We start from the raw sequence: 26,803 nt of genomic DNA, 5'->3' as shown, positions 1-26,803 counted from the left end.
TATGACCGTTAATAAGGAAGTAACAGGCGGGGCAAAGGTCTCTTTAAGTCCAAAAAGGAGAAGCAGTTATTCATTTGTCACTTGTGAGTAAGAGAAGGGACCAGAGGTTACAAAAGGAGGACCTGGTTAGGAATTAAAAGTCAACACCACTGAACTTATTACCGGACTGATTCAGCCTCAAACTCAGGGAACTTTGTTGTTTTAGTCAACATATGAGGTGGCCATACTGGACGCAGTGAGCTGAGGTTTATCTAAGAGCAGAAAAGGGTCTCTGCATGTTCATGGTACGCATGTAAGTAAGAATCAATAACAGAGATGAAGCTTTTATCCTTCAAATCCACCTCAGACCACCTATTGCAGGGTGTCTGCCTCAGCCTGCTTTGGGTAAGTTATCATTTTTACATTGACTGTGATCAGAGTGTAGCGTAGTTCAAAAGGCTAAACCTCAACAAATGGAAACCATTATACCACAGTAAAGGCTGTGTCATGGCTGTACTGAAGTTCAATAAGAAAAACCATTGCTATAAAAGTCAGTATTGACAGAAGGCAGCACCACTATAAAACATTTTATAGCTTAGAGATGATTGACTTTCTTAGACTGAAAAATGAATCATTCTTTCAGAGCGAAAACAAAGTCATGAACGAACGAAGGTATTAATGTTTTAAATTCTTTTTTTAAACTCAAGTTTCACAATATTTATCCTAATGAACCTAATATTTATCCCAGAGAAAGTAAAGTTTTGTGGCACCTTTGTTTACTTAGGCTTGTTTGCTTCTATTAAAAAAAGCAACAAATCAAAAGTCCCAAGTTTGGTGCTTAATCAGTTTTTAATTGGATTGTTCAGTATAGCTATTTATTTGTGGTTCAGTGACACTTCAATACTGAAACAATTTACATCATATTTGCATTTAACATCCTCTCATGACTTCTCTATTTGCTGCACATTGATATTAATGTGCCTCAGTGCTCTGTCATTGCATGATGTAGTTTAGACTTTTAAATAACAGATGTACAATAGATTGCACAACCTTTATGTCAACAGTGAACATTTTATAGTCAGATTAGGCATAAAAAAGTCAAATTTTGTGTAAAGGATTGATGTCTTTGTCCTGTTTTAGGTTGTAGCAAACTGCAATTCAACAGAACCGAGCATAACAAATCTGACAGCAAGGTCAGAAACGTCTTCGTCAACAACACCTTGTTAGTATGATTTTTTCTTTAAAACCTTTTTTTGTTTTGGCACTGATAGGTCAGTAATTCACAAATAATTTCAATGCTTTCTCCTGGATGACACATTCTGCTTTTGTATTCTACAGCTCCTCTTAATGTAGAAAAAGTAGATGTTGTGACTCAGAATGAAAGCAGTATAACCCTGCAGTTTAATAAGTTTAATGACATCTCAACATACAGATTGAAGTATGGAGAAGGTGAACATATTAACGTGAATGGCACTTCTGGAGAACCAGTAGTACTGAGTTGCCATCATAACACTGTCTAATTTGCTATTCGTGTTGAAACCATAAACAGTTCACCAAAGTGCTGAGCAACTCATAATATCATAAGAAAATAAGTATTATTTACTTTACTGTTTAGGTGTGGTCTGAATTGGCAAACATAATTTGTTTTTGTTGTGCATATTCATGACACCCCTTGATGGTATGGAACCCTGGGAGATGAGTGGGTGCATTAACATACAAGCGTTATGTATTTATGTATCTATTTATCCACATTTATTTGCATTTTGATAATTTCCTTGTTGTTTATGTATGTTCTATAGGTCTTCCTGTATTAGGGTTTGATTTCTCCATTTTGTTCTCTTGTCTTTTTATTGTTGAATACAACATTTTTGTGAGACTGTCAAAGTGTAGTTTGCAGGGAGACTGCTGTCTTCCTTAGAAGTAAAATGTACAAATGTTTAAGTTAAATTCTGTTAATATTTCCCCTTTTACTGTTCATATTGTAGCTCCTCCTGATACTGAAAGGTTTGAACACATCACACAAAGTGAATCCTCCATAACTCTGCAGTGGACCAAAGTGGAAGAGATCAACACTTATACTCTTCGCTACAATGATAAGGAGGTCAACATAACTCACTCTGAAGGAAGTGGAACATACACAGTCTCAGGTCTGACCAGTGCCACTAGATACAACTTCACTCTCTTCACTGTGTTTGACAATGCAACAAGCAGAGGAAAAACCATCACTGCAGTCACTGGTAAGATGTTTGTTGTTTGTTCCTAATAGTTACTGGAGATCCACATTTTACATTTAGTTTGACTGGCTGATTTAAACTTTAATTTGAATGATTTTGTGCTTTTTCAATAATACAAATGACATCAACATCACAGAAAAAACATTTCATTATATTCTGTCAGCTGATTTTCTAAACATCTGTCCTCATTATATTTTTCTCTCCTAGTTACTCAGAAACAACAATAACAGAAACAGTTAATCAAACTTAATAAGAGGAGACGCTTATTATATTATGTGGTTAGAAATAGTAATAATAGATGTTTGCTGCCCTCTCTGATTGGTGGAGAAATTGTATTTTTGTTACACGGTCTTCAACACTTTCTACTACATGCTGCTCTAAAAGCTCAACAAGTGAAATTAGTTTGACTAAATCGAATCCCTGCAACAATTATGTAAACTGTTATGAACAGATGTTTGTTGTTTTATTAATGATTTCTGAACAATTAAATGTTGAACAAAATTGATTAAAACTAAATTGTAGCTTAAAATGAGTAATTTAACTGTCTTGTTTGGATCAGATTTATTACTTTTTAATAAAAGCTTCTTCTTGTTATTGTTCATATTGTAGCTCCTCCTGATACTGGAAACTTTGAACACATCACACAAAATGAGACCTCCATAACTCTGCAGTGGACCAAAGTGGAAGAGATCAACACTTATACTCTTCGCTACAATAATACGGAGGTCAACATAACTCACTCTGAAGGAAGTGGAACATACACAGTCTCAGGTCTGACCAGAACCACTAGATACAACTTCACTCTCTTCACTGTGTTTGACTATGCAACAAGCAGAGGAAAAAACATCACTGCAGTCACTGGTAAGATGTTTGTTGTTTGTTCCTAATATTTACTGGAGATCCATATTTTATATTTAGTTTGACTGGCTGATTTAAACTTTAATTTTAATGATTTTGTGCTTTTTCAATAATACAAATGAAATCAACATCGCAGAAAAAAATATAATTATATTCTGTCAGCTGATTTTCTAAACTTCTGTCCTCATTATATTTTTCTCTCCTAGTTACTCAGAAACAACAATAACAGAAACAGTTAATCAAACTTAATAAGAGAAGAGGCTTATTATAATATTTGTAAAATGTACAAATGTTTAAGTTAAATTCTGTTAATATTTCCCCTTTTACTGTTCATATTGTAGCTCCTCCTGATACTGGAAACTTTGAACACATCACACAAAATGAGACCTCCATAACTCTGCAGTGGACCAAAGTGGAAGAGATCAACACTTATACTCTTCGCTACAATAATACGGAGGTCAACATAACTCACTCTGAAGGAAGTGGAACATACACAGTCTCAGGTCTGACCAGTGCCACTAGATACAACTTCACTCTCTTCACTGTGTTTGACAATGCAACAAGCAGAGGAAAAACCATCACTGCAGTCACTGGTAAGATGTTTGTTGTTTGTTCCTAATGGTTACTGGAGATCCATATTTTATATTTAGTTTGACTGGCTGATTTAAACTTTAATTTTAATGATTTTGTGCTTTTTCAATAATACAAATGAAATCAACATCACAGAAAAAAATGTAATTATATTCTCGTACTCGTACCCTTCCACTTTATCCGGGACCGGGTCGCGGGGCAGCTGGCTCAGCTGAGACACCCAGACGTCCCTCACCCCATAAAAGTTATGAACAGGACCGGTGACAAAGGGCAGCCCTGCCGGAGTCCAACATGCACTGGGAACAGGTCAGATTTGGTGCCGGCAATGCGAACCAAACTCCTGCTCCGCTCGTACAGAGATCGGATGGCCCCTAGTAAACGGCACCCGATTCCATACTCCTGGAGCACAGGGCATCACGAGGGACACAGTCGAATGCTTTCTCCAGGTCCACAAAACACTTGTGGACCAGTTGGGCAAACTCCCATGAACCCTCGAGTACCCTGTAGAGGGTGTAGAGCTGGTCCAGTGTTCCACAGCCGGGACGAAAACCACACTGCTCCTCCTGAAGCCGAGGTTCGACTATCGGACGGACGGACTCTCCTCTCCAATACCCTGGCGTAGGCCTTACCATGGAGGCTGAGGAGTGTGATCCCCCTGTAGTTGGAACACACCCTCTGGTCACCCTTCTCATGAAGGGGGACCACCACCCAGTCTGCCAGTCCAGAGGCACTGTCCCCGACCGCCACGCAATGTTGAAGAGGCCTGTCAACCATGACAACCCCACAACATCCAAAGACTTGAGGTACTCAGGGCGGATCTCATCCACCCCTGAAGCCTTGCCACCGCGGAGCTTTTTAACCACCTCGGTGACTTCAGCCTGGGTGATGAAAGAGTCCAACCCTGAGTCCCCAGCCTCAGTTTCCACCAGGGAATGCGTGATGGCAGGATTGAGGAGATCCTCGAAGTACTCCTTCCACCGCCCGATAATGTCCCCAGTCGAGGTCAGCAGCTCCCCACCCCCACTGTAAACAGTGTTGGCGAAGCACTGCTTCCCCCTCCTGAGGTGCCGGACGGTTTGCCAGAATCGCTTCGAGGCCAACCGGTAGTCCTTCTCCATGGCCTCAACGAACTCCTCCCAGGCCCGAGTTTTTGCCTCTGCCACGGCCCAGGCCGTTGCACGCTTGGCCTCACGGTACCCATCAGCCGCCTCAGGAGTTCCACAAGCCAACCACAGCCGATAGGACTCCTTCTTCAGGTTGACAGCATCCCTTACTGCTGGTGTCCACCACCAGGTTCGGGGATTGCCGCTGCGACAGGCACCACAGACCTTATGGTCACAGCAACGGGCAGCAGCATCGACAATAGATGTGGAGAACATGATCCACTCGGATTCTATGTCTCCAACATCCCTCGGAATCTGGTCAAAGCTCTCCCAGAGGTGAGAGTTGAATACATCCCTGGCCAAGGGCTCCACCAGACGTTTCCAGCAGACCCTCATTATGCGCTTGGACCTGCCAAGTCTGTCCAGGTTTCTCCTCCTCCAGCGGATCCAACTCAACACCAGGTGGTGATCAGTGGGCAGCTCAGCCCCTCTCTTCACCCGAGTGTCCAAAACATGCGGCCGAAGGTTTGATGATACGACAACAAAGTCGATCATTGACCTCCTGCCTAGGGTGTCCTGGTGCCAAGTGCACTGATGGACACCCTTATGTTTGAACATGGTGTTCATTATGGACAATCCGTGACTAGCACAGAAGTCCTATAACAAAACACCACTTGGATTCAGATCGGGGAGGCCATTCCTCCCCATCACGCCTCTCCAGGTGTCACTGTCGTTTCCCACGTGGGCGTTGAAGTCCCCCAGCAGAATAATGGAGCCCCAGGGAGGGGCACTATCCAGCACCCCCGACATGGATGCCCAGAAGGCCGGGTACTCCGCACTACCGCTCGGCCCGTAGGCCGAAATGGCAGTCAGAGATCTGTCCCCAACCCGAAGGCACAGGGATGCGACCTTCTCATCCACTGGGGTAAACCCCAACACGAGACGGCTGAGCTGGGGGGCAACAAGCAAACCCAACCCAGCCCGCCGCATCTCCCCGCGGGCCACTCCAGAGTAGAAGAGAGTCCAGCCCCTCTTGAGGAGATGGGTTCCAGAGCCCACGCTGTGCGTGGAGGCGAGCCCGACTATTTCTAGTCGATATCTCTCGACCTCCCGCACAAGCTCAGGCTCCTTCCCCCCCAGCGAGGTGACATTCCACGTCCCTAGAGCCAGCCTAAGCATCCAGGGATTGGGCCGCCGAGGTCTCCACCTTCGTCCACCGTCCAATCCTCTTTGCACCGGTCCTTCACGGTTCCCCCTGCAGGTGGTGGGCCCACTGGGGGATGGCCTCGCGTCTCTCTTTCGGACTTGGACCGGCCGGGTCCCGCGAGGAGCAACCCAGCCACCAGGCGCTCTCCGACGAGTCCCGACCCAAGGCCTGGTTCCAGGGTGGGACCCCGGCTCCGCCGTACCGGCCGACGTCACGTGCCTCGATTTAGTAGTTGTCATGAGGGGTTCTTGAACCGCTCTTTGTTGACCGTCACCTAGAGCCTGTTTGCCATGGGAGACCCTACCAGGGGCATTTAAGCCCCAGACAACATAGCTTCTAGGATCATTCGAGCACTCAACCCCCTCCACCATGTTAAGGTGGCGGTTCAAGTAGGGGTTAATTATATTCTATTATATTCTGTCAGCTGATTTTCTAAACATCTGTCCTCATTATATTTTTCTCTCCTAGTTACTCAGAAACAACAATAACAGAAACAGTTAATCAAACTTAATAAGAGGAGACGCTTATTATAATATTTGGTTAGAAATAGTAATAATAGATGTTTGCTGCCCTCTCTGATTGGTGGAGAAATTGTCTTTTTGTTACACGGTCTTCAACACTTTCTACTACATGCTGCTCTAAAAGCTCAACAAGTGAAATTAGTTTGACTAAATCAAATCCCTGCAACAATTATATAAACTGTTATGAACAGATGTTTGTTGTTTTATTAATGACTTCTGAACAATTAAATGTTGAACAAAACTGATTAAAACTGAATTGTAGCTTAAAATGAGTAATTTAACTGTCTTGTTTAGATCAGATTTATTACTTTTTAATAAAAGCTTCTTCTTGTTCTTGTTCATATTGTAGCTCCTCCTGATACTGGAAACTTTGAACACATCACACAAAATGAGACCTCCATAACTCTGCAGTGGACCAAAGTGGAAGAGATCAACACTTATACTCTTCGCTACAATAATACGGAGGTCAACATAACTCACTCTGAAGGAAGTGGAACATACACAGTCTCAGGTCTGACCAGAACCACTAGATACAACTTCACTCTCCTCACTGTGTTTGACTATGCACCAAGCAGAGGAAAAAACATCACTGCAGTCACTGGTAAGATGTTTGTTGTTTGTTCCTAATATTTACTGGAGATTTAATCATTTTTAATAAAAGCTTCTTCTTGTTCATAGTGTAGCTTCTCCTGATACTGTACTCCATGTCCTATTCGCCCTGCTAATACCTTTAAATTTAACCATTTTGTTCTCTTGTCTTTTTATCGTTTGAATACAATATTTTTGTGAGACTGTCAAAGTGTAGCTTGCAGGGAGACTGCTGTCTTCCTTAGAAGTAAAATGTACAAATGTTTAAGTTAAATTCTGTTAATATTTCCCCTTTTATTGTTCATATTGTAGCTCCTCATGATACTGAAAGGTTTGAACACATCACACAAAATGAAACCTCCATAACTCTGCAGTGGACCAAAGTGGAAGAGATCAACACTTATACTCTTCGCTACAATGATAAGGAGGTCAACATAACTCACTCTGAAGGAAGTGGAACATACACAGTCTCAGGTCTGACCAGTGCCACTAGATACAACTTCACTCTCTTCACTGTGTTTGACTATGCACCAAGCAGAGGAAAAACCATCACTGCAGTCACTGGTAAGATGTTAATTCTTGTAAAATCAGTATATACTTACCTGGTTGTTTACAAAGAGTTAAAATAAAATATAATCAAAAACACACACCTGATTGTATGTTATGTGTAAAACATATTTTTTGGCAGTTTTCTTCACTTTTTTCTCTTTCTAGTTCCTGAGACCCCAGCAGATTTCAAGACAATTGGACAAAATGAGACCAGTATAACTCTGCAGTGGAAAGGAGTAACAAATGTCCAGGAGTACATAGTTTCCTTCAATGGCTTGGAGAAAAATTTTTCACAAACAACGGAAAATGTGACACACATTATCTCAAACTTGGAAAGTGGAACCAGATATAATTTCAGGCTCCTTAGTGTGTTTGATTATGCCAGAAGCAGTGGAGCAAACCTGACTGCACCTACTGGTAAGATGTCTGATGTGACATTACTACAGAAATACTTCAGGGTCCAATTTAAAAACATGAACACTATGTAAATATTCCTGTTTAAGGATTGTAATGTCCTTTATTCTTTAATTATTTTTTGCAAATCAATTTATTAAATGGACCAGAACTCTAACTGTGTAATGTTTAAAGTTATTTTTCATTATTACCAAAAGTAACTAAAATGTATGCTTCTGTATGTTTTGTTTTCTTTCCTCAGTTCCTCCAAAGGTGTCTTCAGTCAGTGTTACAGAGCGCTTTTTGGACAGGGCCACTCTAGAGTTAAATGATGCAAATAAAGGCTGGAAATACAAGGCTGTTGTTAACGACCCTGATGCAGTAGTTAACGAAAATAATTTTAAAAACATTGTGTCATTTTCGGTCACAAATCTGAAGCCTGGATCAGAGTATTCATTCAGCGTCACCACTACTTTCTCTGGACTCAACAGCACTCCTCACCCTGGAGTCATAGTAACAAGTATGTACACAGGCCTTCACTATCTTAGACATTTAAACCCTGCATTTCTACAACAAAACAGAATTTTGTTCTGTAAGAAAAGAATTAATAGCTATTCAAGGCCCATTTATATCATGTATTATTTGTTGCATTAAATGTTAAAAAATTCTCTTTGAATTTCAGCAATCGACTGCAGTAGTGTTACCTGGCATGTTACCAACTCATCAATCCAGGGAACGGTTGAAGGCTTGTTCTCTAAGGCGACTGCCTCGTATGAATCTAAAACTCATATCAGTCCAGTAGGGAAATCCGTGTCATTTAAAGACCTCCACCCTGGTGCAACCTATGAGATATCTCTTGAGTATAATCTGTCCTCCAAACTTCTTCCACAGTGTAGCATCAAACTACCAATCAGTAAGTACAACTATCTCTCACACAAACATATTTATATAACATAAGTTATATTAAACTCATAATACGTCTTTGTATATTTCACTGCATAGGTAAAAAGTGGACTTCCACTTATTTGGTATTATTAATGTTTTAAGTGGCACATAGTTACTTTAAAAGAGCATCGAAATACATTTTATCCATTATGGTAATTAAGTTTAGTAATAGGTCAGAATACTTTTAATCAGATCTGTGTTCATGATATAGAAATGAATATTTTCTGTGGTTCAGATGAATAAATCATTATTTTTTGTTATTTGTATTTTATTTGATTAATTTTCTGACTCTTTCTTCCTCCCAGTTCCTCCTTCTGTAACTGCTCGCTGCAGCTACTGGGCTTCTGGTTATGGTACTGGGATTAGCTGGGACACACCGTGTGGTGTGTGGACAGCTGTTGAGGTTCACATAAATGGAAAAACTTTCTTAGTAGATAGAAAGGAGAGTCAACTCACTGTAAAAGGACTTCAGCCTGCCAGAAGATATGAAGTCTCTTTCATTTCAAAGCTGGTAACAGAATTTGGAAACAGAAGTTCTGAACCATCTTTTATTATTTGTTCAACTGATAACAGAGGTAATGAAAAGTAATCCAGGACAACTTTTTCTCTTCTGCTTTATTAAGTAATTATTTCTCTAAGCTAATAAATGTTTCCTTTCAGGAGTCATTGCCGGATCTGTGCTTGGTGTGCTTCTTTTTTGTGTTCTGATCGGTGTTATTGTGCTTATTGTTCTAAAAAGACCAGATATTATCCGGTTGGTGCTTTCTGTTTTGTAGAATTACTACATAATTGTATCCATGAAGTTTAACATGTCAATGATCAACTCAATTAACGTGTGTTTACCTTCCTATAGCAGAAAAAAGTCTTTGCTTTCTGGTTCCAAAGAGTCCTATTCAAAGGGGAAGTGAGTGTGAGCTTCCTTACCTCCAAGCTAAACTGTCAGTCAGTGTAAATCACACCCCAAAAAATAATGTACAGCTCTATGATGAAATATTTACCTCATCAGATTTGAAACATGTTATTTCTACTGTTTTGTTTCAGAATCATTTCTGTAGCCAATTTCCCAGACCACTTTTATCAGCTGAGTTTGGATGAAAACAGAGGTTTCAGTCTGGAATATGAGGTGCAGAAAAGATTTCAGCAGTTTAATTTTCTTCCTTTTTTACATCCCTAAATAAAGTTTCCATTATCCTTTGAAGCTAAAGTTGATCATTTAGCCCTTGTTTCTTTTCACTGGGTGTTATATTCTCCTTCCATTAGTCCCTCGCGCCTGTTGGCTTGGACCAAACACGCAAGGCAGCTACTCTACCAGAAAACACAGAGAAGAACCGTTTCACCAACATCCTTCCTTGTAAGTCCATCATGTTCCTGTTGGTCCATATTCTCGTGAGCAATAGAGTCAAGCTGAGGCTTTTGTGGTATTTTTTTTATTTTTAAAATCATTTTCGAATTCTCTTGCTAGATGACTGGAGTCGAGTGAAACTAAATACATCATGTCCAAATGATACCTTGGACTACATAAATGCTAATTACATACAAGTAAGTAAGACTCTATAACCATAGGGCTAACTACTGTTAAAAAAGTGGGTAAGATAATCTGGTGCTAAAGTGGTTCAGATCTTATTTTGCGTTGCAGTACGTTTTGTCATTTAGTAAATGTAAATCTCAGCTCATAAAAATCACACGTGGGGCTCCTCATGGCTCCTTTCTTTGGGCACTTCAATTTCATATTTTTATGCTCCCCCTAGAAGAGACAATGGAGTACCACAACATCTCTTACAATATGCTGATGACACAGCTTTTTATTTCTGTATCATCATTTCATCATAGTCTACTACCATCACTGACAGTGTGACCATAATATTATGAGTGGATAGGCCAGAATCTCCTCCAGGGTAATGCTGAATCCGAGTGGTGTTTTGTTATAGGACTTCTGTGCTAGTCACGGATTGTCCATAATGAACAGAAGACTGTTTTTGGTCCCAAAAATGTGATGTTAGAGATCAGCATGGAGCTACACTCCATGCTAAAGACCACAGAGAAGGCAAGAAACCTTGGTGTCATTATGGAGCTGAACAAACTCATCCTACTGCCATGTTAAAAACATTGAAAGAATAAGCGGCATTTTGAGTAGGTTAGATCACTGTAATGGTGTCTTCACTGACCTGTGTATCAAACTCCTATCCAAAATGCTGCTGCCTGAGTCCTGACCAACACCATGATAATGGATCATATGACACCAGTACATTAATCACTTCAATGGCTACCTGTTTGTAAAAGGAGATACTTAAAAATCGTATTATTCCTCTAGGTAAAAGCTCAAAATTATTCATACCCCTGGAAGATTTAGATTTAATGTAATCTCTTAATTTTACCAACAGGTTTCTTTCGATTTGATGTAATAATTATGTTTGCAGCGTTTCAGCCCGAGTCTTAATCTGAATCTGACGGAGAATCTGTGAAGTGAGCTAATGATTAGGGTGATGGCAAGGAGACCTTCCAACCTCATAGCTTATCACCAAAGATAATTTGTCCTGATTTTAGGGAAAACTCACAAAAAGCTGTTCAGCAATTAGAGGAAGCTTTTGATTGCTCTAATGCTAATAAATATATAAAGGGTATTAATAATTCTTGATGTAACATTTTTTTTATATAAATGCAAATAAAAAGAGATTTAGTTTGTTCAAAAGTGACATTGCTGCATTGTCTGTTGAGAGATTTTTCTGGTTGAAGGAAAATATGTAGAATCTAAATCTGTTAAAGGTATGTACACTTTTGGGCTTCACGGTACTCTTGGCTGCTTCTCTATGCTGTCCAGCCTGTTAGTTTAGGTGGATGTCCATGTCTTGCTTTAAACCTCTCTACAACTTTCTCCCTGACCTGACTGCTGTGTTCCCTTGTCTTCATGGTGCGGTTTGTTCACTGAAGACTTCACAAAACATCTCTCTCTACTAGGACAAATTACATAGATGTGGACTCTATTTACCAATGAAATGACTTCTGATGGCAGTTTGGTGTTATTTAGAGGTATCATGGTAAATGGGACTTTATACAAAATTAAGCCTTGCTTTTCAGCTTTTTTTTTGTAATAATTTTGAAAATTAGGTAATTTGTTTCTTCTGTTTTATAAAATGCACAAAGATCCCTCAAAGTAAGAGTATTAACACCCAAGATGCAAAGCACAGCTGTACATAAATAGTTTTGCTCATGTTAGTGCACCTGAGTTTTCTCATGGGAAGCAGCCTTTGTGATTTGGATCACTGAAGCTTGATTCCTAGTGTTTTATCCAGCTGGTGAATATCTTGGTTGGATCTCAGTAACTATTTTATGTTCAATATGACTTTTTAATGATTAGCATAATTTAGGTTTCCAAACTGTACAAGGTATCTTTCTGTGGAACAAGTCATCAAGGGACCTGGTCCGCTTTACAAATTTACATCTGGGTACAAATAAAGCAACATGAGCTAAGGTTTGGAGTAACTACCACTGGTGTTAGTGTCAGTTTTGATATTTAGCACTGAACAAACATAAAGCTCTGAACAGAAAGACTTCACTAAACTGAGAGGCACATGATAAAACCTCATAAAACTGTAACAAAAATAAAAACCCAAAGAAGGAAGTTGTCAGAAAAAATAGAACATGATAACAAAGTAGTAAAATCATAAGACATGTTGTATATCATTTAGTTGTTTCTGATATGCATTAAGGACACAAACCATCACATATTCTTTATCAGCTGTCATTCTAATTCATACACTTGAATATTATAATCTCCCTTTGAAATTGCTCTGCCTGCTTTGGCCTAAATTGAATAATTTTGGATAAGATAAAAAGTCCAAACTTGAACAACAGTTGTAGTATTTTCTGTGTTTTAGGAGGCCATATGTTAGACCTTCCTTGAACTGTAAAGCTGTGTTACACCCTAGTGCTTTTCTGGTAACTTCCTATTTTTTTTATAGTGTCTTAACAGTCACCCTCCTCATCTCTGTTGCTATGTTCGTAGGGTCTCCTTTCTGCAGCTCTGCTCATAAAATAGTTTAATCACATGCAAACTAAAATCTTATGAAATTCTTTATTTTATCATTTAATGATTAAACCTGACAAATACGCCATTTGTTTACTGTATTTGTCGATGGTCCTTGCTCTGTATTTGGTCACATCTACAGGTGGGGCTTGACCTTTGTTTTCCTAATGACTTCAGCTTCAGTTCTCTAAACTATTCAGTCCTTGTTTGAACCATTTCTTCATAATTAATAATAAAAAATCTTATTTCAAGTAGTTCTGCATTGATTGTAGTAAACAGTTACTGAGAGTGTTTGCAGATGATTGATTATCCTTCTGCTTAAATCAGAAAGCAGAAGTGTGATAAGCTTACTGACACGTTTACTGTGAAGTGTCACTTATACAGTGAAAGTTTAAATGTTTTCTGTGTATGTTCAAGCTGAGTAAATAACCAGCTGCCCTAAATGTTCATATTAGTCCTGACATTTTTAGGCTTATAAATATTGTCTACATTATCTTCATTTTAGGGCTACAACAGCAGCAGAGAGTATATCGCCTCTCAGGGTCCACTGCCCTCCACAGTCAGGGACTTCTGGCGGATGGTTTGGGAACAAAAAGTCAAGAGAATCGTCATGGTTACTAACTGCATCGAAGCAGGTCGGGTACGTTTTATGAAACATGTTGTATAGCCAGATTCTAAGGAAGTGAATCCGGAAATGGAGGAAACAAAAACGTGCACATCTTTTACTTATCTAGTTAAGTTTTCATCAAATGGAGATGTGTGCTCTATCTCTGAGCATGGAGCAAACAACAGCAAAAATGATTATTGTCATGTTTTTTTTTGTGCTTTCTCATTGTAGATTAAGTGTGAACAATACTGGCCTGAAGACAACAAGCCACGCTGTTATGGAGAACTGATCATCTCCAAAACGTCTGAGGACATGGAGTCCAACTGGACTCTAAGGGAGTTTAGAGTGAAACATGTACATATCGTCTATTACAGTATAAAACCCTAATAGAGCTAAAAAGTGTGCATGTAGAGAAAAGAAAATGCAGTTAAACAATTCTGTCAAGGAAAATATGTGGAAAGAACAAAAACCAATAGTTTCTGTTAGTTGAAATGGATTTTCTGGGGTTGTTGGCAGCAGTCCGTGTCTTACCTGTGTTTAGATGGATCTCAGTCTGGAATTCTGGATTTTAGGCCTTTAAATCATGCTGATATTTGTATTCAAAATAATTTAAATAGTCTAAACTTGTTCACAATTAATACGGTGTTAGCACAAGTTCTGCTAGCAACAGCATTCCATGTAAAACACCTCTTACAAAACAGTTTAGTTTAGCATTCCCAGTCAGCAGAATTATTTGATGAAAAGACAGCATAGAAAATCATAAACGAGCTTTCACATAAAGGGTTTTTAAGGATCTCTGAAGCAATGCTCTGCTAAATGGTTTGAAGTTAATATTAGAGGTTATGGCTGACAGCTGGTCAAAACCAAAAGGTCCCGTACAATTTAAAATAACTCCTGTCTCAAAAATGTTATGGTGGTTTAAGTGAAACTCTTTTATGAACCTTTCAAGCCTTTGCATTGGATGGTTAATTACAGCGAAGCAGATGATCAATTATACTGAAAATAGTGGTAGGAGGCGGTGCACCACAGATGATCTTCTCGTGTGAACATAGGGTTATATGTAGGGAGGGAACATGTAGGGAGGTATAAAAAGTGGAAATACTGCGGCCATGCATGGGGCCATTAAAAATCTCTGAGGTTTTTTGTTCCTGTTTTGTTTTTACAGATTTATTTTTCAGACTAAAATGAGCCTTTAAAGTTTCACAGCCTAAAAGTATTTTCAATAGTTTTATTCTTTAAAATAATAGGATTTTTTTCTTTTTGCGAAATGAAAAACATTCATGACAAACAAAATGATTTAAAATCTATACACTAAAAATTATCTTTATGTAAATTATTTACTGAACACTGGGTGTCAAATTTCACTGTAAAAATGAATTCACAAATATATATTGCAGACTTTTAAATGTACAGCTACATGAAAAAAGTGCAATAATAATTGGTTAAAGGAAAAGGGTGATGCGTTTGCCGCCGCATGGACAACTCAGTTTCAGTTGTTTAACATCAGAGTAAGTAATTATAGACTTTCTAGGCAAATGTGGCAAAGGTTTATAAAACAATGGTAGTATGCAGCATGGTACAAGTATTTAAATTAGTTTTTTTTAAGATGGCAGGAAGACTACTTTGTGAGACTGACTAGAAGTTAGATCAGCCGTAGGATTTTATTCCTGTTTCTCTGAACTGAGATTATTTAGACTTATTCATACTCCAGGTAAGATACTGAATGCTCATTACCTTACCACAGAACCCCATCTTTAACTATTAATTAGATTTTTTGTGCTGCTTATCATATATATTTACATCTAAATGTGGTTTTTTATTGGTTACACCAGCAATATTGACCTATTTTAACCTCTTAAATGTATATAATCATTTTTATGCAGACCAATGACTCAGAGGAACGTACGGTAAAACATTTCCACTTCACTGCCTGGCCTGATCATGGAGTACCTCAGGGTACAGAAGTCCTGATCCATTTCAGAAGACTCGTGAGACAGCATATAGAGAGTGCAGGCAGTAAAGCACCAACAGTGGTTCATTGCAGGTAAACCAAAGGAAAAGAAGTATCTTAAATACACACCATCAAGTTTATGTGTCATTCAATTTTAGGCAAGCCTATTTAGATATAATGCTGACAACTTTCTCGTTTCTATTTATGCAAGTTGATTTTTTGTTATATAAATTGTGAGCTAAAAAAAACAGAACAAAAATGGAGAAATAAAATCAACCTGAAACTTGCAGTACTTGCAGATTTAATCTGAGCAAACTTCAGAAAAAGGAACTAGAAAATCAACACACAGATCATAGTCTTGAGTCATTCTATGTAAGCTTCTAAGATACAGATCCAATTCAGACTGCAGTTAAAGACGTTGCAGCTTTTTGGCACACTTTGCTGGCTGAAGTTAAACACAACACAGAAAGACAATATATGATTACTCAGCGGGTCACGTCTACAGATATAAATACATGACAGAGCTGGCCACCAGTGAGTTGTTAGAGTAAGTATTCACTGCTATATCATTCCACTTCTTTAGTCAAGTAAAATTCAGCTGAGAGGAAGCACACAAAGAGTCTAGCAGGCATTGCAGAAACACAACGAATTTTAATGGTTTCTGTCTGGTAAAATATGAAAATATGGAAAATGTTTCTTTTAAGTATTTGCATACAGTTTCCTGATGTTGATCAATGTTTCAGAAAGTGTTGATGCTGAAACTGATTAAACTGAATGATATTTAAAAACAATCAGGACTGCTTTTATGTAACAGTTGTGCAACCTTTCCGTATTTCTCCCAGTGCTGGAGTGGGGAGGACCGGCACCATCATCGCCCTGGATGTTCTGCTTCAGCAGCTAGAACGAGAACAGGCGGTCGACATCAATAACTTTGTCCACAAGATGAGGCGGCATCGGTCACATATGGTGCAGACAGAGGTAAATCTAACACTTGCTACTGAATATTGGGAAAAATGGGAACTTTATCCCCAACTCAGTTGTCCTTAAAATGAAACAAAGCTGTTTCTGATTTTTTATTCATGAGTGTGGCAATTTAGAGGTTAACATTTCAGTAAAAGCACTCTACAGCCATACTGAAGTGCATAGGTTTTGCGTAGTTTTTGCATAAACACTCTACTACCTCAGAGCGTCATCCTAAATTTGATGTTTCTGCTAAAAGGCTTGGCTTTAATCATCTCAAAACTCAAGACCCATTTCTGTAGTGTCTCTGTACAGGTCCTTCTCAAAATATTAGCATATTGTGATAAAGTTCATTATTTTCCATAATGTCATGATGAAAATTTAACATTCATATATTTTAGATTCATTGCACACTAACTGAAATATTTCAGGTCTTTTATTGTCTTAATACGGATGATTTTGGCATACAGCTCATGAAAACCCAAAATTCCTATCTCACAAAATTAGCATATCATTAAAAGGGTCTCTAAACGAGCTATGAACCTAATCATCTGAATCAACGAGTTAACTCTAAACACCTGCAAAAGATTCCTGAGGCCTTTAAAACTCCCAGCCTGGTTCATCACTCAAAACCCCAATCATGGGTAAGACTGCCGACCTGACTGCTGTCCAGAAGGCCACTATTGACACCCTCAAGCAAGCGGGTAAGACACAGAAAGACATTTCTGAACGAATAGGCTGTTCCCAGAGTGCTGTATCAAGGCACCTCAGTGGGAAGTCTGTGGGAAGGAAAAAGTGTGGCAGAAAACGCTGCACAACGAGAAGAGGAGACCGGACCCTGAGGAAGATTGTGGAGAAGGGCCAATTCCAGACCTTGGGGGACCTGCGGAAGCAGTGGACTGAGTCTGGAGTAGAAACATCCAGAGCCACCGTGCACAGGCGTGTGCAGGAAATGGGATACAGGTGCCGCATTCCCCAGGTCAAGCCACTTTTGAACCAGAAACAGCAGCAGAAGCGCCTGACCTGGGCTACAGAGAAGCAGCACTGGACTGTTGCTCAGTGGTCCAAAGTACTTTTTTCGGATGAAAGCAAATTCTGCATGTCATTCGGAAATCAAGGTGCCAGAGTCTGGAGGAAGACTGGGGAGAAGGAAATGCCAAAATGCCAGAAGTCCAGTGTCAAGTACCCACAGTCAGTGATGGTCTGGGGTGCCGTGTCAGCTGCTGGTGTTGGTCCACTGTGTTTTATCAAGGGCAGGGTCAATGCAGCTAGCTATCAGGAGATTTTGGAGCACTTCATGCTTCCATCTGCTGAAAAGCTTTATGGAGATGAAGATTTCATTTTTCAGCACGACCTGGCACCTGCTCACAGTGCCAAAACCACTGGTAAATGGTTTACTGACCATGGTATCACTGTGCTCAATTGGCCTGCCAACTCTCCTGACCTGAACCCCATAGAGAATCTGTGGGATATTGTGAAGAGAACTTTGAGAGACTCAAGACCCAACACTCTGGATGAGCTAAAGGCCGCTATCGAAGCATCCTGGGCCTCCATAAGACCTCAGCAGTGCCACAGGCTGATTGCCTCCATGCCACGCCGCATTGAAGCAGTCATTTCTGCCAAAGGATTCCTGACCAAGTATTGAGTGCATAACTGTACATGATTATTTGAAGGTTGACGTGTTTTGTATTAAAAACACTTTTCTTTTATTGGTCGGATGAAATATGCTAATTTTGTGAGATAGGAATTTTGGGTTTTCATGAGCTGTATGCCAAAATCATCCGTATTAAGACAATAAAAGACCTGAAATATTTCAGTTAGTGTGCAATGAATCTAAAATATATGAATGTTAAATTTTCATCATTACATTATGGAAAATAATGAACTTTATCACAATATGCTAATATTTTGAGAAGGACCTGTATAAGTGAGGAATGTGTTCAAGTGTCTATTAAAGCATCCTGCATTTAAAAAATAAAACTGCATTTCAGTTGTCTAAGCACTTTTCTAACTTTCTCTCCTCAGTCCCAGTACGTTTTCCTGCACCAGTGCATCATGGACACCCTGCAGCCGCTTGCCAAGGAGGAGAACATCTATGAGAACGACGACTTGATATACGTCAATGCCACCGCCCTCCGACAGCTTCGTTAACACAAAACTAATTGAGTTGGGCCCTGCACTCGTTGCACTTAATGACAAGCTAATTCTAAAAGTACAATGGTATTGTTATATATTGAATATGAAACACATTTCCATGTTGTTTTTATTGTATATGAATGGTTTTGTCGTTTACATTATGGTTCAACTAATCTGCCAGTTGTGTTCTGTTATTATTCTGCTATTATTATATTTAACTCCCACAAAATGACTAGAGAATGTTTAAAATGTTATTAGAATTATGAAATTGTTAAAGCAGAAAATTATAATTTGTACAGAGAAATAAAACATTTTATATTCAAAACAATTCAGTTTCCAAATATGAAGAAAAACAAATGTTCTCTTTAATTTCACAGTAGATAACAGAACATATTTTACACATCCTCCTTTAAATATTGCTTCCAGATGAGTTCCGACTGTTTGGTAGGACAGAGAAGTTCCTGTCAATAAGTTCCTGTCTGGCTTTTAGTGCCTCTGCGTTGATCTCAACTGGAGCTGAATACGACTTGCCCGGATAAGGAAGCTCATCACTCCCGGCGCCAGGAGGAAGAGGAACGGAGAACTTTTTGGCGATGTTGTGCAGCACACTGCAGGCCTTGATAATGTTGGACTTTTTGTTCAGAGAGGTTTCTTCGACAAAGCCGAGCTGCAGCAGACACCTGAAACGCCTCTTCATGGAGCAGAGCATCCTCTGCATGACTTTGTGGATCTTTGCATGGGCCTCATTGAAGCGGACCTCCCTGTCGTTCACCGGCTCCGACACAGGAGTCAAGACGTGTTTGCTTATCTGGTAGCCTTTCCCACCTTCAGAGGAAAACGGAGTGCAAACAGGATCAGTATTCACAAAAACATAACAGAAATGTTACATCGAGGGACTGCAACTTCATATCTTTGGATAAAACTATTTAATCTAAAGACTTGACAGATGGGAAAATCTAATACACTATTGCTGCTTCGACAGCAGAAAAGCTCTGATAAAAAGTAACACAGAGGAATTGTTATGAGGTCTACCCTGCAGGAACACTGCAGTTTTTAATGTGATGCTCAGTAAATGAGTGTTAAGTTTTAACATCATTTTATGATTAATATTGGGCTAAAAAAATAGAACATGTGATTGTAATATAATTTTTTTAATGCTGCGATGACTATATGAGACTATATGAGGCAGAGTGTTGACCTGGGCTGTACTTCTATGACTCTGTTAAGTGAATTTGTTTTCTTTGATACAGTTGAGGAATCGCTCTGGTATAAATGAGCATATATGAACTGTTATAAATAATGTCTGCACTGCAGAAGCATTGTAGCTGTCAATGCCCATCCATCGATCCATCGTCCAACATACACACACACATTCCTAAGCGCAACTTAAGAGACACCAATTAACCCAACAATCAATGTTTTTGGTTTATGGGAAGAAACCAGAGTACCGGGAGAGAACCCACACATGCTTAGGGAGAACATGCAAACTCCATGCTGAAAGACGGTGGGATTTGAACCCAGGACCCTGGAGTTAATGAGATGTCTAATCAACGGGTGTTTTAGTTATTTCTTGACCTCAGAAGTAAAAATCTGACTTTCATGCTTTTTCCTAAGAGATTTAATCTGCACGTGGTCTTCTTCTTCTGCAGATTATTATTCAGTCAGGTGTGATGAACTGACACATTGGAGGACACAGGAAATGGATTTTCTACCAACAATTTGCGTGGAAAGGACAGTGAGGTCATGCGTGTATCTACTGACTGACTTTAATGGCTCTCATGCATCTTTTGCATGTCTCACCAATAAACCAAAACGGCCCGTGCAGATCGTCCTCCACCTCCCTTCCTTTGAACGATGAGTCCCACAGCTCCTGCTCAAAGGTGCTGCCCACGCAGCATTTTTCCACGCTTAGTATGTTGCCCTCAGAGTCGCATATGAACTGGCTCACCACCGATGTGTAACCCTGGCTGTTAATGAAGGACTTGAATGATTTCTTGTCGTAGGGAGAGGCTCTGATCTTGAAGTGCGCCGGAGCCAGGACTCCCAGGACGCTGGGAATCCCGCAGAGCTCCTCGGTCTTGGACGCGGTTCTGATTCTGGCTTCAGCTGTGAGGGGGAAGGAGATAAAAACATCGGACATTCCCGCAATAACGCCGGAGACCGTGCTGACCAAGGCGGGGAGGCTGACCGACTGGCTGATCCCAGCCTTCGTCTGCACAGAAGAGGTGAACATGCCGTGGGCGTAGTAGTTCAGCGCAGTCATGAGCATCACGTCCACGGGCGGCTGTGTCTTCTTGAAGGCGGCCGACTTGACGCGCATGCGGACGGCCTCTGTGATGAAGGAGATGCAGGGTCTGGAGAGGTGGAAGGTCTCAAACAAAGCCTCATCGGTGTAGCTGTCGAAACAGCTCCGGCAGCCAAAGTCCTCCTCTGGCTCGCCGCTTCCCAGCAGCTCTTCCTGGACTGCGAGCCACACTGGCGCCGGGAAGGCCATTTGGTTAAAAATACACCCCACAGTGTAACTGGCTGTAGGTCCAACAAACCAGTAAATAAATTATTCTAAATGTATGCTAAACTACAGTAGATGCACTCAGAGCTAAGCAAAACAACAGTCTTCTTCTGACAGTAAGTGACTGGAAGCTCCAACAACGGCACGTTGGGGCCCTCTACTGGTCACTCATTATTCACCGACTGTTTTTTCATTGCACATTTCAACATTTTATTCATTTTTGATAATTCATTAAAATCAATGTCATGTAGGCTAAATACAGTAAAATAAACTTGATTTTCCAGTAAATACTTCAATAAATACTTGTCTTCTTTCTGCTGCCGTGGTTTTTATGCTAGTTTGCTAAAGTGGTAATCCATCGCTACTGTTTACTCCATTTTGACTTGTTGGTAATTAAGCTCATAAGATGTTTCCATGTATTTCTATTTACCTATGTGCATAAAAAAACATACAAAAAAAAAAGTTGATTCTTGATTTAGTGCTTTGGGTTGAATGTCAATTGAATGACCCTTCTATAGAGATTTTTCTCTGGGTAGCACAGCATGCTAAGCAGGTCACATGAACAGATAAATGATCGCTGCAGCAGTCAATACGGTCTCTCTTTCCCAATCAAAATCATTATAATGGGTGAAAAATTATTTTGCAAGTTCTGTAATAGAGTTTTGAAGGCTGTGCACATGCAAATATGCCTTTATTTTTAAAATCACCACTACAACGCCCAAGCTCCTGTCTTGCCGGAGGTGAGGCCAACAGAGAGATGGCAGAGAAATCAGGCAAGAGGTCATGCTACTGCAATAAAAATCCATTTAGTTTAAGGCTTTTTACAAATCTTTATCAGAAGTACTAATAATTGTGGACGGCTTTGCACAGAACTAACTTAAAAAATAAAGAATATTCTATAATGCAGAACCCAACTTCCTTCAAACATCATAAAAATATGTTTTATTCTTCGTTAAACAAATGTTTTAAGAAAACTAATCAAATGGCAAAATTGGAAACTGTTAAAAAGGAAATCAAATACAAGACTAGAACGTATAAGTAACAATGCTCTCTCTTCTCTAATCAGACGAAGCAGGTGGGGTTCTGGGATTGGGTATAAACCATTATAAAGACTTTCAGTGTCTCATAAATCAATTGTTCCAAAGTAGGTAAAAACTAACATAAACTAATAATGGTCTTTCTCCCTTCTACAAAAACACAACAGTTATCATCATCAGTTATTAAAAAATGTACAAGTGTAACTTTTATGTATGAATTATCATTGATACTTCAGATGTTTGTAACAGCTTTATGATTATGATTTATACCATAAATTTCACAAACTGATTATTTATTATTATACTATTTGTTGCCGCTTTAACATCCCCAACATGAGACAATTCATTTGCATTTAAATTGTATTACTACGGATTTACAGCCATACTTTACTTGGACTGTTATACAAAACAATATTTACAATAAATAAAATCACAGGATTTTTTTTATCATGATGGACATAAAGGTTGTGAACTGAGACCTAAGATAAAAACAATAATCATTACATAAAGTGTTTTATTTAATAAACAAGAAACCCATAATTATATTAAAATATGCAGAGATAGCACAGTAAACCTCGACCCGTCCAGTCAGTAAGTCTGTGTTTGTCATGTCTCAGAAGATAAATAGAACTTTTTGTTGACTTCACTAATGGAGACATCCTTCAGTCGAGGTATTCCACCCTTCCGGTAGCAGTCTGACCTCTGACCTTGTGCAAATACGTCTGTGACAAAAAGATAAAGTTTAGTAATACCTGGATGAGAACGTTTTGTGCCAGCAGATTTCAGACCTAAACTTTTAAAATTCATTATTTATATTTTATATCAGGAGTTTTCTTAAATAAAATCTTTATAGCCTCTTTACCCTTTTAGAAAAGCAACTGCAACCCTATTTAGAGCCCAGTAGAGGCTACTGTAACTATGTAGAGCATCGCATGGAACCTCACCTGTGACGTTGTCCACAGAGTCCAGTGGAGCCGTGTTGTTCATGTTAATACCGAATAACACAACCACAAAGACCATTAATGCAACCAGGAGGTAGATTGGCATTGCAAGAGCCCAATACCTAAACAAGATAAAAACATTTTATGATCACAGAAATAATACCGTTTACAGGAGAAAGAAAAGAGAGGTGCTGATAACATCCATCATTAAAGGAATGTAACTTACTTCTGAGGCCAGTAAGTGAGTCCTACTGAATGAAGCCATTCCTCTGGTATATACGCCCACAGGCAGTACAAAACTATGGAGAGGAGACAGTATTATTACAAATATGACTTTTGTTTTATTGAGCCTGTGTTTTTACTCTAAATACTGCAGGTAAACAGACGTCTTAATGTCATTACTAATAATAACACTCATATAGACTTTATTGATCTCACAACGGAGAAATTATCTTCTGCGTTTAACCCATCGCTCGGGGAGCACTGGGCTGCCATCGTGCAGCGCCCGAGGAGCATTCTGGGGCTAAGGGTCTTGCTCAGGGACCCAAAGCGACAGGCTGTGGGATTCGAACCAGGGCACTTGTGGCCTCACCAGGACACAAATGCCCCGCTGTCTAACCACTAAGCCACCACTCCCCCAAGGCCCCTTCCTATTCAAAAAAAATATGGATCAACCTGGGTTTTGACAAAAAAAAATATTAACTTTCTTTGATATGGATTATTATAAGAATAATTAAAAAAAGATCAACAGGTTTCACCTGATTTTGGTCTCATCAGGTCACCGTCTGCCGTGGCTAATGGTTGACATGATGTTTGGATGATTATAACTAATTTAATCATACTAAACGTGTGCAATAAATACTTCTGCTGGTACTTAATTAACTGTGATGTAGAGCCAACAAGATGAGAACTGCAGAGGAAAATGTTTCTAGCAAGTTTAAGCAGAAGCTGAGAAAAGTGAACCTAGACAGTTACTTCTGGGTATGTAAAGTGCTCTATAAATACAGCTTGACTGACGGATTGAAACTCCTCAAAGGGAAAGTTTGCAGGAGATGCTGACTTACAGAAACCAAACTGGGAGCCCAGGAAGAGCACGAAGCCATAGATGGCTCTCTCAGGCAGAGGAGACGGCGAGTTCACCACCATGATCTGAAACCAAAACAGAAACACAAGAAAGAAGAAAAACAACATTAACTCTAATACAACCAAAAAGGTATTTACTTCTTTATCAACAAGCTAACTGTAAAACGCTCATATTTCTGTAAAAATACTTACAAAACCCGGGTTTTGTCAAATTACCTCAGCTAAATAACTGTCGAGTTATCGGAAATAAAAAAAACTCTATTTTAACTGACATGCAAATAAAAATAATGGTTTAATAACAAGATAAACAACTGAGACCTCAACGTCATTCAACAACAGTGACGTTTGTCCACATCGCACATCAGGTCGGTGCGAAACGTTTTGCAAAACAGGAGTTCCGTCTGTGGAAATACACGAGAAAAAAAAAGCAAAAACACGAATGATCCAGCATTAAAAGTGTACTTTTACTAATACAAATTTATTTGCTTCTTATATTAAAAAACAAAAAATAATTTAGCCAAATTTGTTAGCGGATGTCCCTGCTGTAAAATGAAGAGGTGTTATTTCGGCGGACACATTTCGGTGTTGCACAGTAGAGAAATACAATGCAGCATGGCTTCGGAAAGTCCACGGATGACCACATTTATTTGCTGTTTAAGAAAATATTAGGAGTCTTTATTTGTGTTACCATCCTGTTTATTGTAAACTCCTTCCCGGAAACTATTCCCGGTCAGAAAACGTCATCCGATTCTTTTTAAACCACAATGTCCAAGGCGAAGGAGAAGAAAGCGCATTCTGACGCTAAGATACATAAAAGCACAGCTAAAGATAAGAGAAAGAAATTTTGGATAAAACACAACCTGAAGAAGAAGTCTGAGAAGACAGCAGCTCCAAAGAAGGACCAGGAAAATCCTCAACCTCCACAAGAGGCCCAGCAGATCTCTGCCAACTGGAAGTCATTACAGCAGGTTGGTCGCTGCAGTTTATATCTATGCACACTTGTTTACTGGAGATTACTAATCCTTCCCAAATTTCCACACAGATACTAAAGACCAGCCAGCCAGAGAAAAAGCATCAAAATGGCGTCGTCACAAAGAAAAATCAAGAAAACGCTTTTAAAAATAGTTCTACGAACAGTGCTGCTCCAAGCCAGAGGGACCCAGGAAAAACTGGGAAGCAGAAAATAGTTCCTGTTGTCTCCAAAGAGGCTGGAGTGAAACTAAAGCTCCCTGCTGCTTCAGTCTCTCAGCAGTCTGCTGCTCCAAAAAGGAAAAAGGGCTCAGAAATACCAAACCGAGAGCAGACAGCTAAAAAGATGAAGAAGAAGAACATCTCTTTGGTTGAAGAGAGGAAACCTACAGAGTATGTATACTGTAATAACTGCATACTGAGATTTGGGTCCAGAATTAGTGAGTTCATTAGAACCTAAAGAACTAATTCCGGTGGGAATGGCAGAAAATTAACTTATCAATAAAGCACCATCTAGGTAACACAAATGGAGAGAAAGTTTAATTTTAATATCTTGGAAACATTCCCTCAGTGCAAAACCAAAGAATCGTTTGTGATTCATAATTTACTAAGTTTTGTTTGGTTTTAAAATGCAAGCTAGTTTTGGAAATAAAATATTTTCCATGCAATGGAATGTGAGAAGAATTTATTCAGAACTTACATTCCTGGAAAAATGTTTTACACCCCTGGAACAGTTGAGTAAACAGCCTTAAAATAAACACGTGTTTTGGCAGTAGCATAAGCCCATAATTATTTTCATCAAAATTACAAGTTGCACATTTGTTGAGCCAGCTGTTCTTTTATAATAAAGGTAACACACCTTGTTCCCCAGAACCATCAGACCTAAAAGGGACTAAATAGTGTTGTATAAAGTATTGACAGCTGGGGTGCCAATACTTGTTCCACTTGTGATTTTTGAGAAATAGTAGTGCTATGTTTTTCAGTCAGATTAGGCTACTCCAATAAACAGTGTATTTATTTTAAGGCTTTTTATTCGTCTTTATGAAAATGAATTAATTTTCTGTCATCAGAATTCAATAAAACTTCTACATAAAAATCTACATCTTGTCTTTAAAAAGTTCATTCTTTGCACAAACCAGTTAAAAAATTCTGTGGATCGTTCCCAACAAACTGACTGTTTCTGTTTTAGGGAGGACCTCTGGTTCGACAATGTCGACCCTGATGACATCGAGGAAACCATGGGAGCCGAGGCGGCGGAGATCATGAGGAAGAAACAGGGCATCCGCAAGCAGAGCAAAGACACGGAGAGTTCCTTGGTGAAGGAGAAGGCATTTGATGGGTGAGTAATGATACATCCGCTTTTTCTCTGTGCAACGTTCCTGTTATGAAAACCAAATCATAATGGCTGCATGGCATGTAGTTTATTACTTTCAAATAATACAAATTCAGACATATTTTCATGTGTGACGGTCAGAAACTGACTCAGCCTCCCCACACTGTCCTGTTTTTAACGAAACTTCACACCCAAAATTTATCAAAATTTTTACTTGTTCCTCTTTGTTTATTCTAGGAAATTATTATTATAATAGTTGTTGATATTTTATTGTAAGTTGTATAA

The 26,803-nt window shown here is 39.3% G+C and overlaps 3 protein-coding genes across 10 annotated transcripts in view; 1 reads left to right on the top strand and 2 right to left on the bottom strand.

Moving 5' to 3' along the window:
* LOC124875359 (receptor-type tyrosine-protein phosphatase H-like) overlaps positions 1-18,974 on the top strand; it is a 42,799-nt gene extending 23,825 nt beyond the window's left edge. The window contains exons 10-28 of one of the 5 annotated variants that reach the window (XM_047377478.1): positions 1,965-2,216; positions 2,823-3,074; positions 3,413-3,664; positions 6,843-7,094; positions 7,394-7,645; positions 7,796-8,047; positions 8,286-8,543; positions 8,706-8,936; positions 9,274-9,543; positions 9,629-9,722; positions 9,822-9,872; positions 10,010-10,091; positions 10,229-10,319; positions 10,431-10,507; positions 13,498-13,632; positions 13,831-13,953; positions 15,483-15,643; positions 16,393-16,528; positions 18,536-18,974. In XM_047377478.1, the coding sequence (XP_047233434.1) occupies positions 1,965-2,216; positions 2,823-3,074; positions 3,413-3,664; positions 6,843-7,094; positions 7,394-7,645; positions 7,796-8,047; positions 8,286-8,543; positions 8,706-8,936; positions 9,274-9,543; positions 9,629-9,722; positions 9,822-9,872; positions 10,010-10,091; positions 10,229-10,319; positions 10,431-10,507; positions 13,498-13,632; positions 13,831-13,953; positions 15,483-15,643; positions 16,393-16,528; positions 18,536-18,661 (3,347 nt within the window). In that variant the 3' untranslated portion in view covers positions 18,662-18,974. Of the gene's footprint in view, positions 1-1,964; positions 2,217-2,822; positions 3,075-3,412; positions 3,665-6,842; positions 7,095-7,393; positions 7,646-7,795; positions 8,048-8,285; positions 8,544-8,705; positions 8,937-9,273; positions 9,544-9,628; positions 9,723-9,821; positions 9,873-10,009; positions 10,092-10,228; positions 10,320-10,430; positions 10,508-12,843; positions 12,905-13,497; positions 13,633-13,830; positions 13,954-15,482; positions 15,644-16,392; positions 16,529-18,535 lie in introns of those variants that run through there. The other 4 variants (XM_047377479.1, XM_047377480.1, XM_047377481.1 and 1 more) reach the window with 4 other exon arrangements.
* A 15-nt stretch (positions 18,975-18,989) lies between these two features.
* si:dkey-197c15.6 (putative nuclease HARBI1) lies at positions 18,990-21,479 on the bottom strand. The gene is made up of 2 exons (XM_047377484.1): positions 20,447-21,479; positions 18,990-19,471 (listed from the first exon to the last, which is right to left on the bottom strand). Exons 1-2 carry the CDS (start codon positions 21,138-21,140, stop codon positions 19,056-19,058), a joined length of 1,110 nt encoding a protein of 369 aa, XP_047233440.1. The 5' UTR covers positions 21,141-21,479; the 3' UTR covers positions 18,990-19,055.
* Positions 21,480-22,074: 595 nt separating this feature from the next.
* Positions 22,075-25,208, bottom strand: LOC124875363 (phosphatidylinositol glycan anchor biosynthesis, class P). 4 transcript variants are annotated; one of them, XM_047377486.1, is made up of 6 exons: positions 25,077-25,208; positions 24,535-24,617; positions 24,198-24,282; positions 23,360-23,432; positions 23,137-23,255; positions 22,075-22,914 (listed from the first exon to the last, which is right to left on the bottom strand). In XM_047377486.1, the coding sequence occupies exons 1-6, from the start codon at positions 25,174-25,176 to the stop codon at positions 22,799-22,801; spliced, it is 576 nt and encodes a 191-aa protein (XP_047233442.1). In that variant the 5' UTR covers positions 25,177-25,208; the 3' UTR covers positions 22,075-22,798. The 4 variants fall into 4 exon arrangements, with proteins under 4 accessions (XP_047233442.1, XP_047233446.1, XP_047233445.1 ...); XM_047377490.1 differs by lacking the exon at positions 24,535-24,617 and having other exon boundaries at positions 25,077-25,193; XM_047377489.1 differs by lacking the exon at positions 25,077-25,208 and having other exon boundaries at positions 24,433-24,603.
* Between the last annotated feature and the right edge of the window lie 1,595 nt (positions 25,209-26,803).

This window comes from Girardinichthys multiradiatus, chromosome 10, assembly GCF_021462225.1.
Source record: "Girardinichthys multiradiatus isolate DD_20200921_A chromosome 10, DD_fGirMul_XY1, whole genome shotgun sequence".
Taxonomy (NCBI): Eukaryota; Metazoa; Chordata; class Actinopteri; order Cyprinodontiformes; family Goodeidae; genus Girardinichthys; species Girardinichthys multiradiatus.
This window is presented reverse-complemented; position numbering and strand designations above follow the sequence as displayed.

What these genes read in the sequence shown, in the direction of transcription:
- LOC124875363 (XM_047377486.1), bottom strand. Translation starts at nt 25,176, where the DNA reads ATGACTTCCAGTTGGCAGAGATCTGCTGGGCCTCTTGTGGAGGTTGAG. An exon ending in TTCTCAGACTTCTTCTTCAG is followed by an intron (nt 24,618 to 25,076) that starts GTTGTGTTTTAT and finishes GTATTTCCACAG; the next exon opens with ACGGAACTCCTGTTTTGCAA. An exon ending in TGTTGTTGAATGACGTTGAG is followed by an intron (nt 24,283 to 24,534) that starts GTCTCAGTTGTT and finishes TTTTGGTTTCAG; the next exon opens with ATCATGGTGGTGAACTCGCC.
- si:dkey-197c15.6 (XM_047377484.1), bottom strand. Translation starts at nt 21,140, where the DNA reads ATGGCCTTCCCGGCGCCAGTGTGGCTCGCAGTCCAGGAAGAGCTGCTG. An exon ending in CGGGCCGTTTTGGTTTATTG is followed by an intron (nt 19,472 to 20,446) that starts GTGAGACATGCA and finishes TTTCCTCTGAAG; the next exon opens with GTGGGAAAGGCTACCAGATA.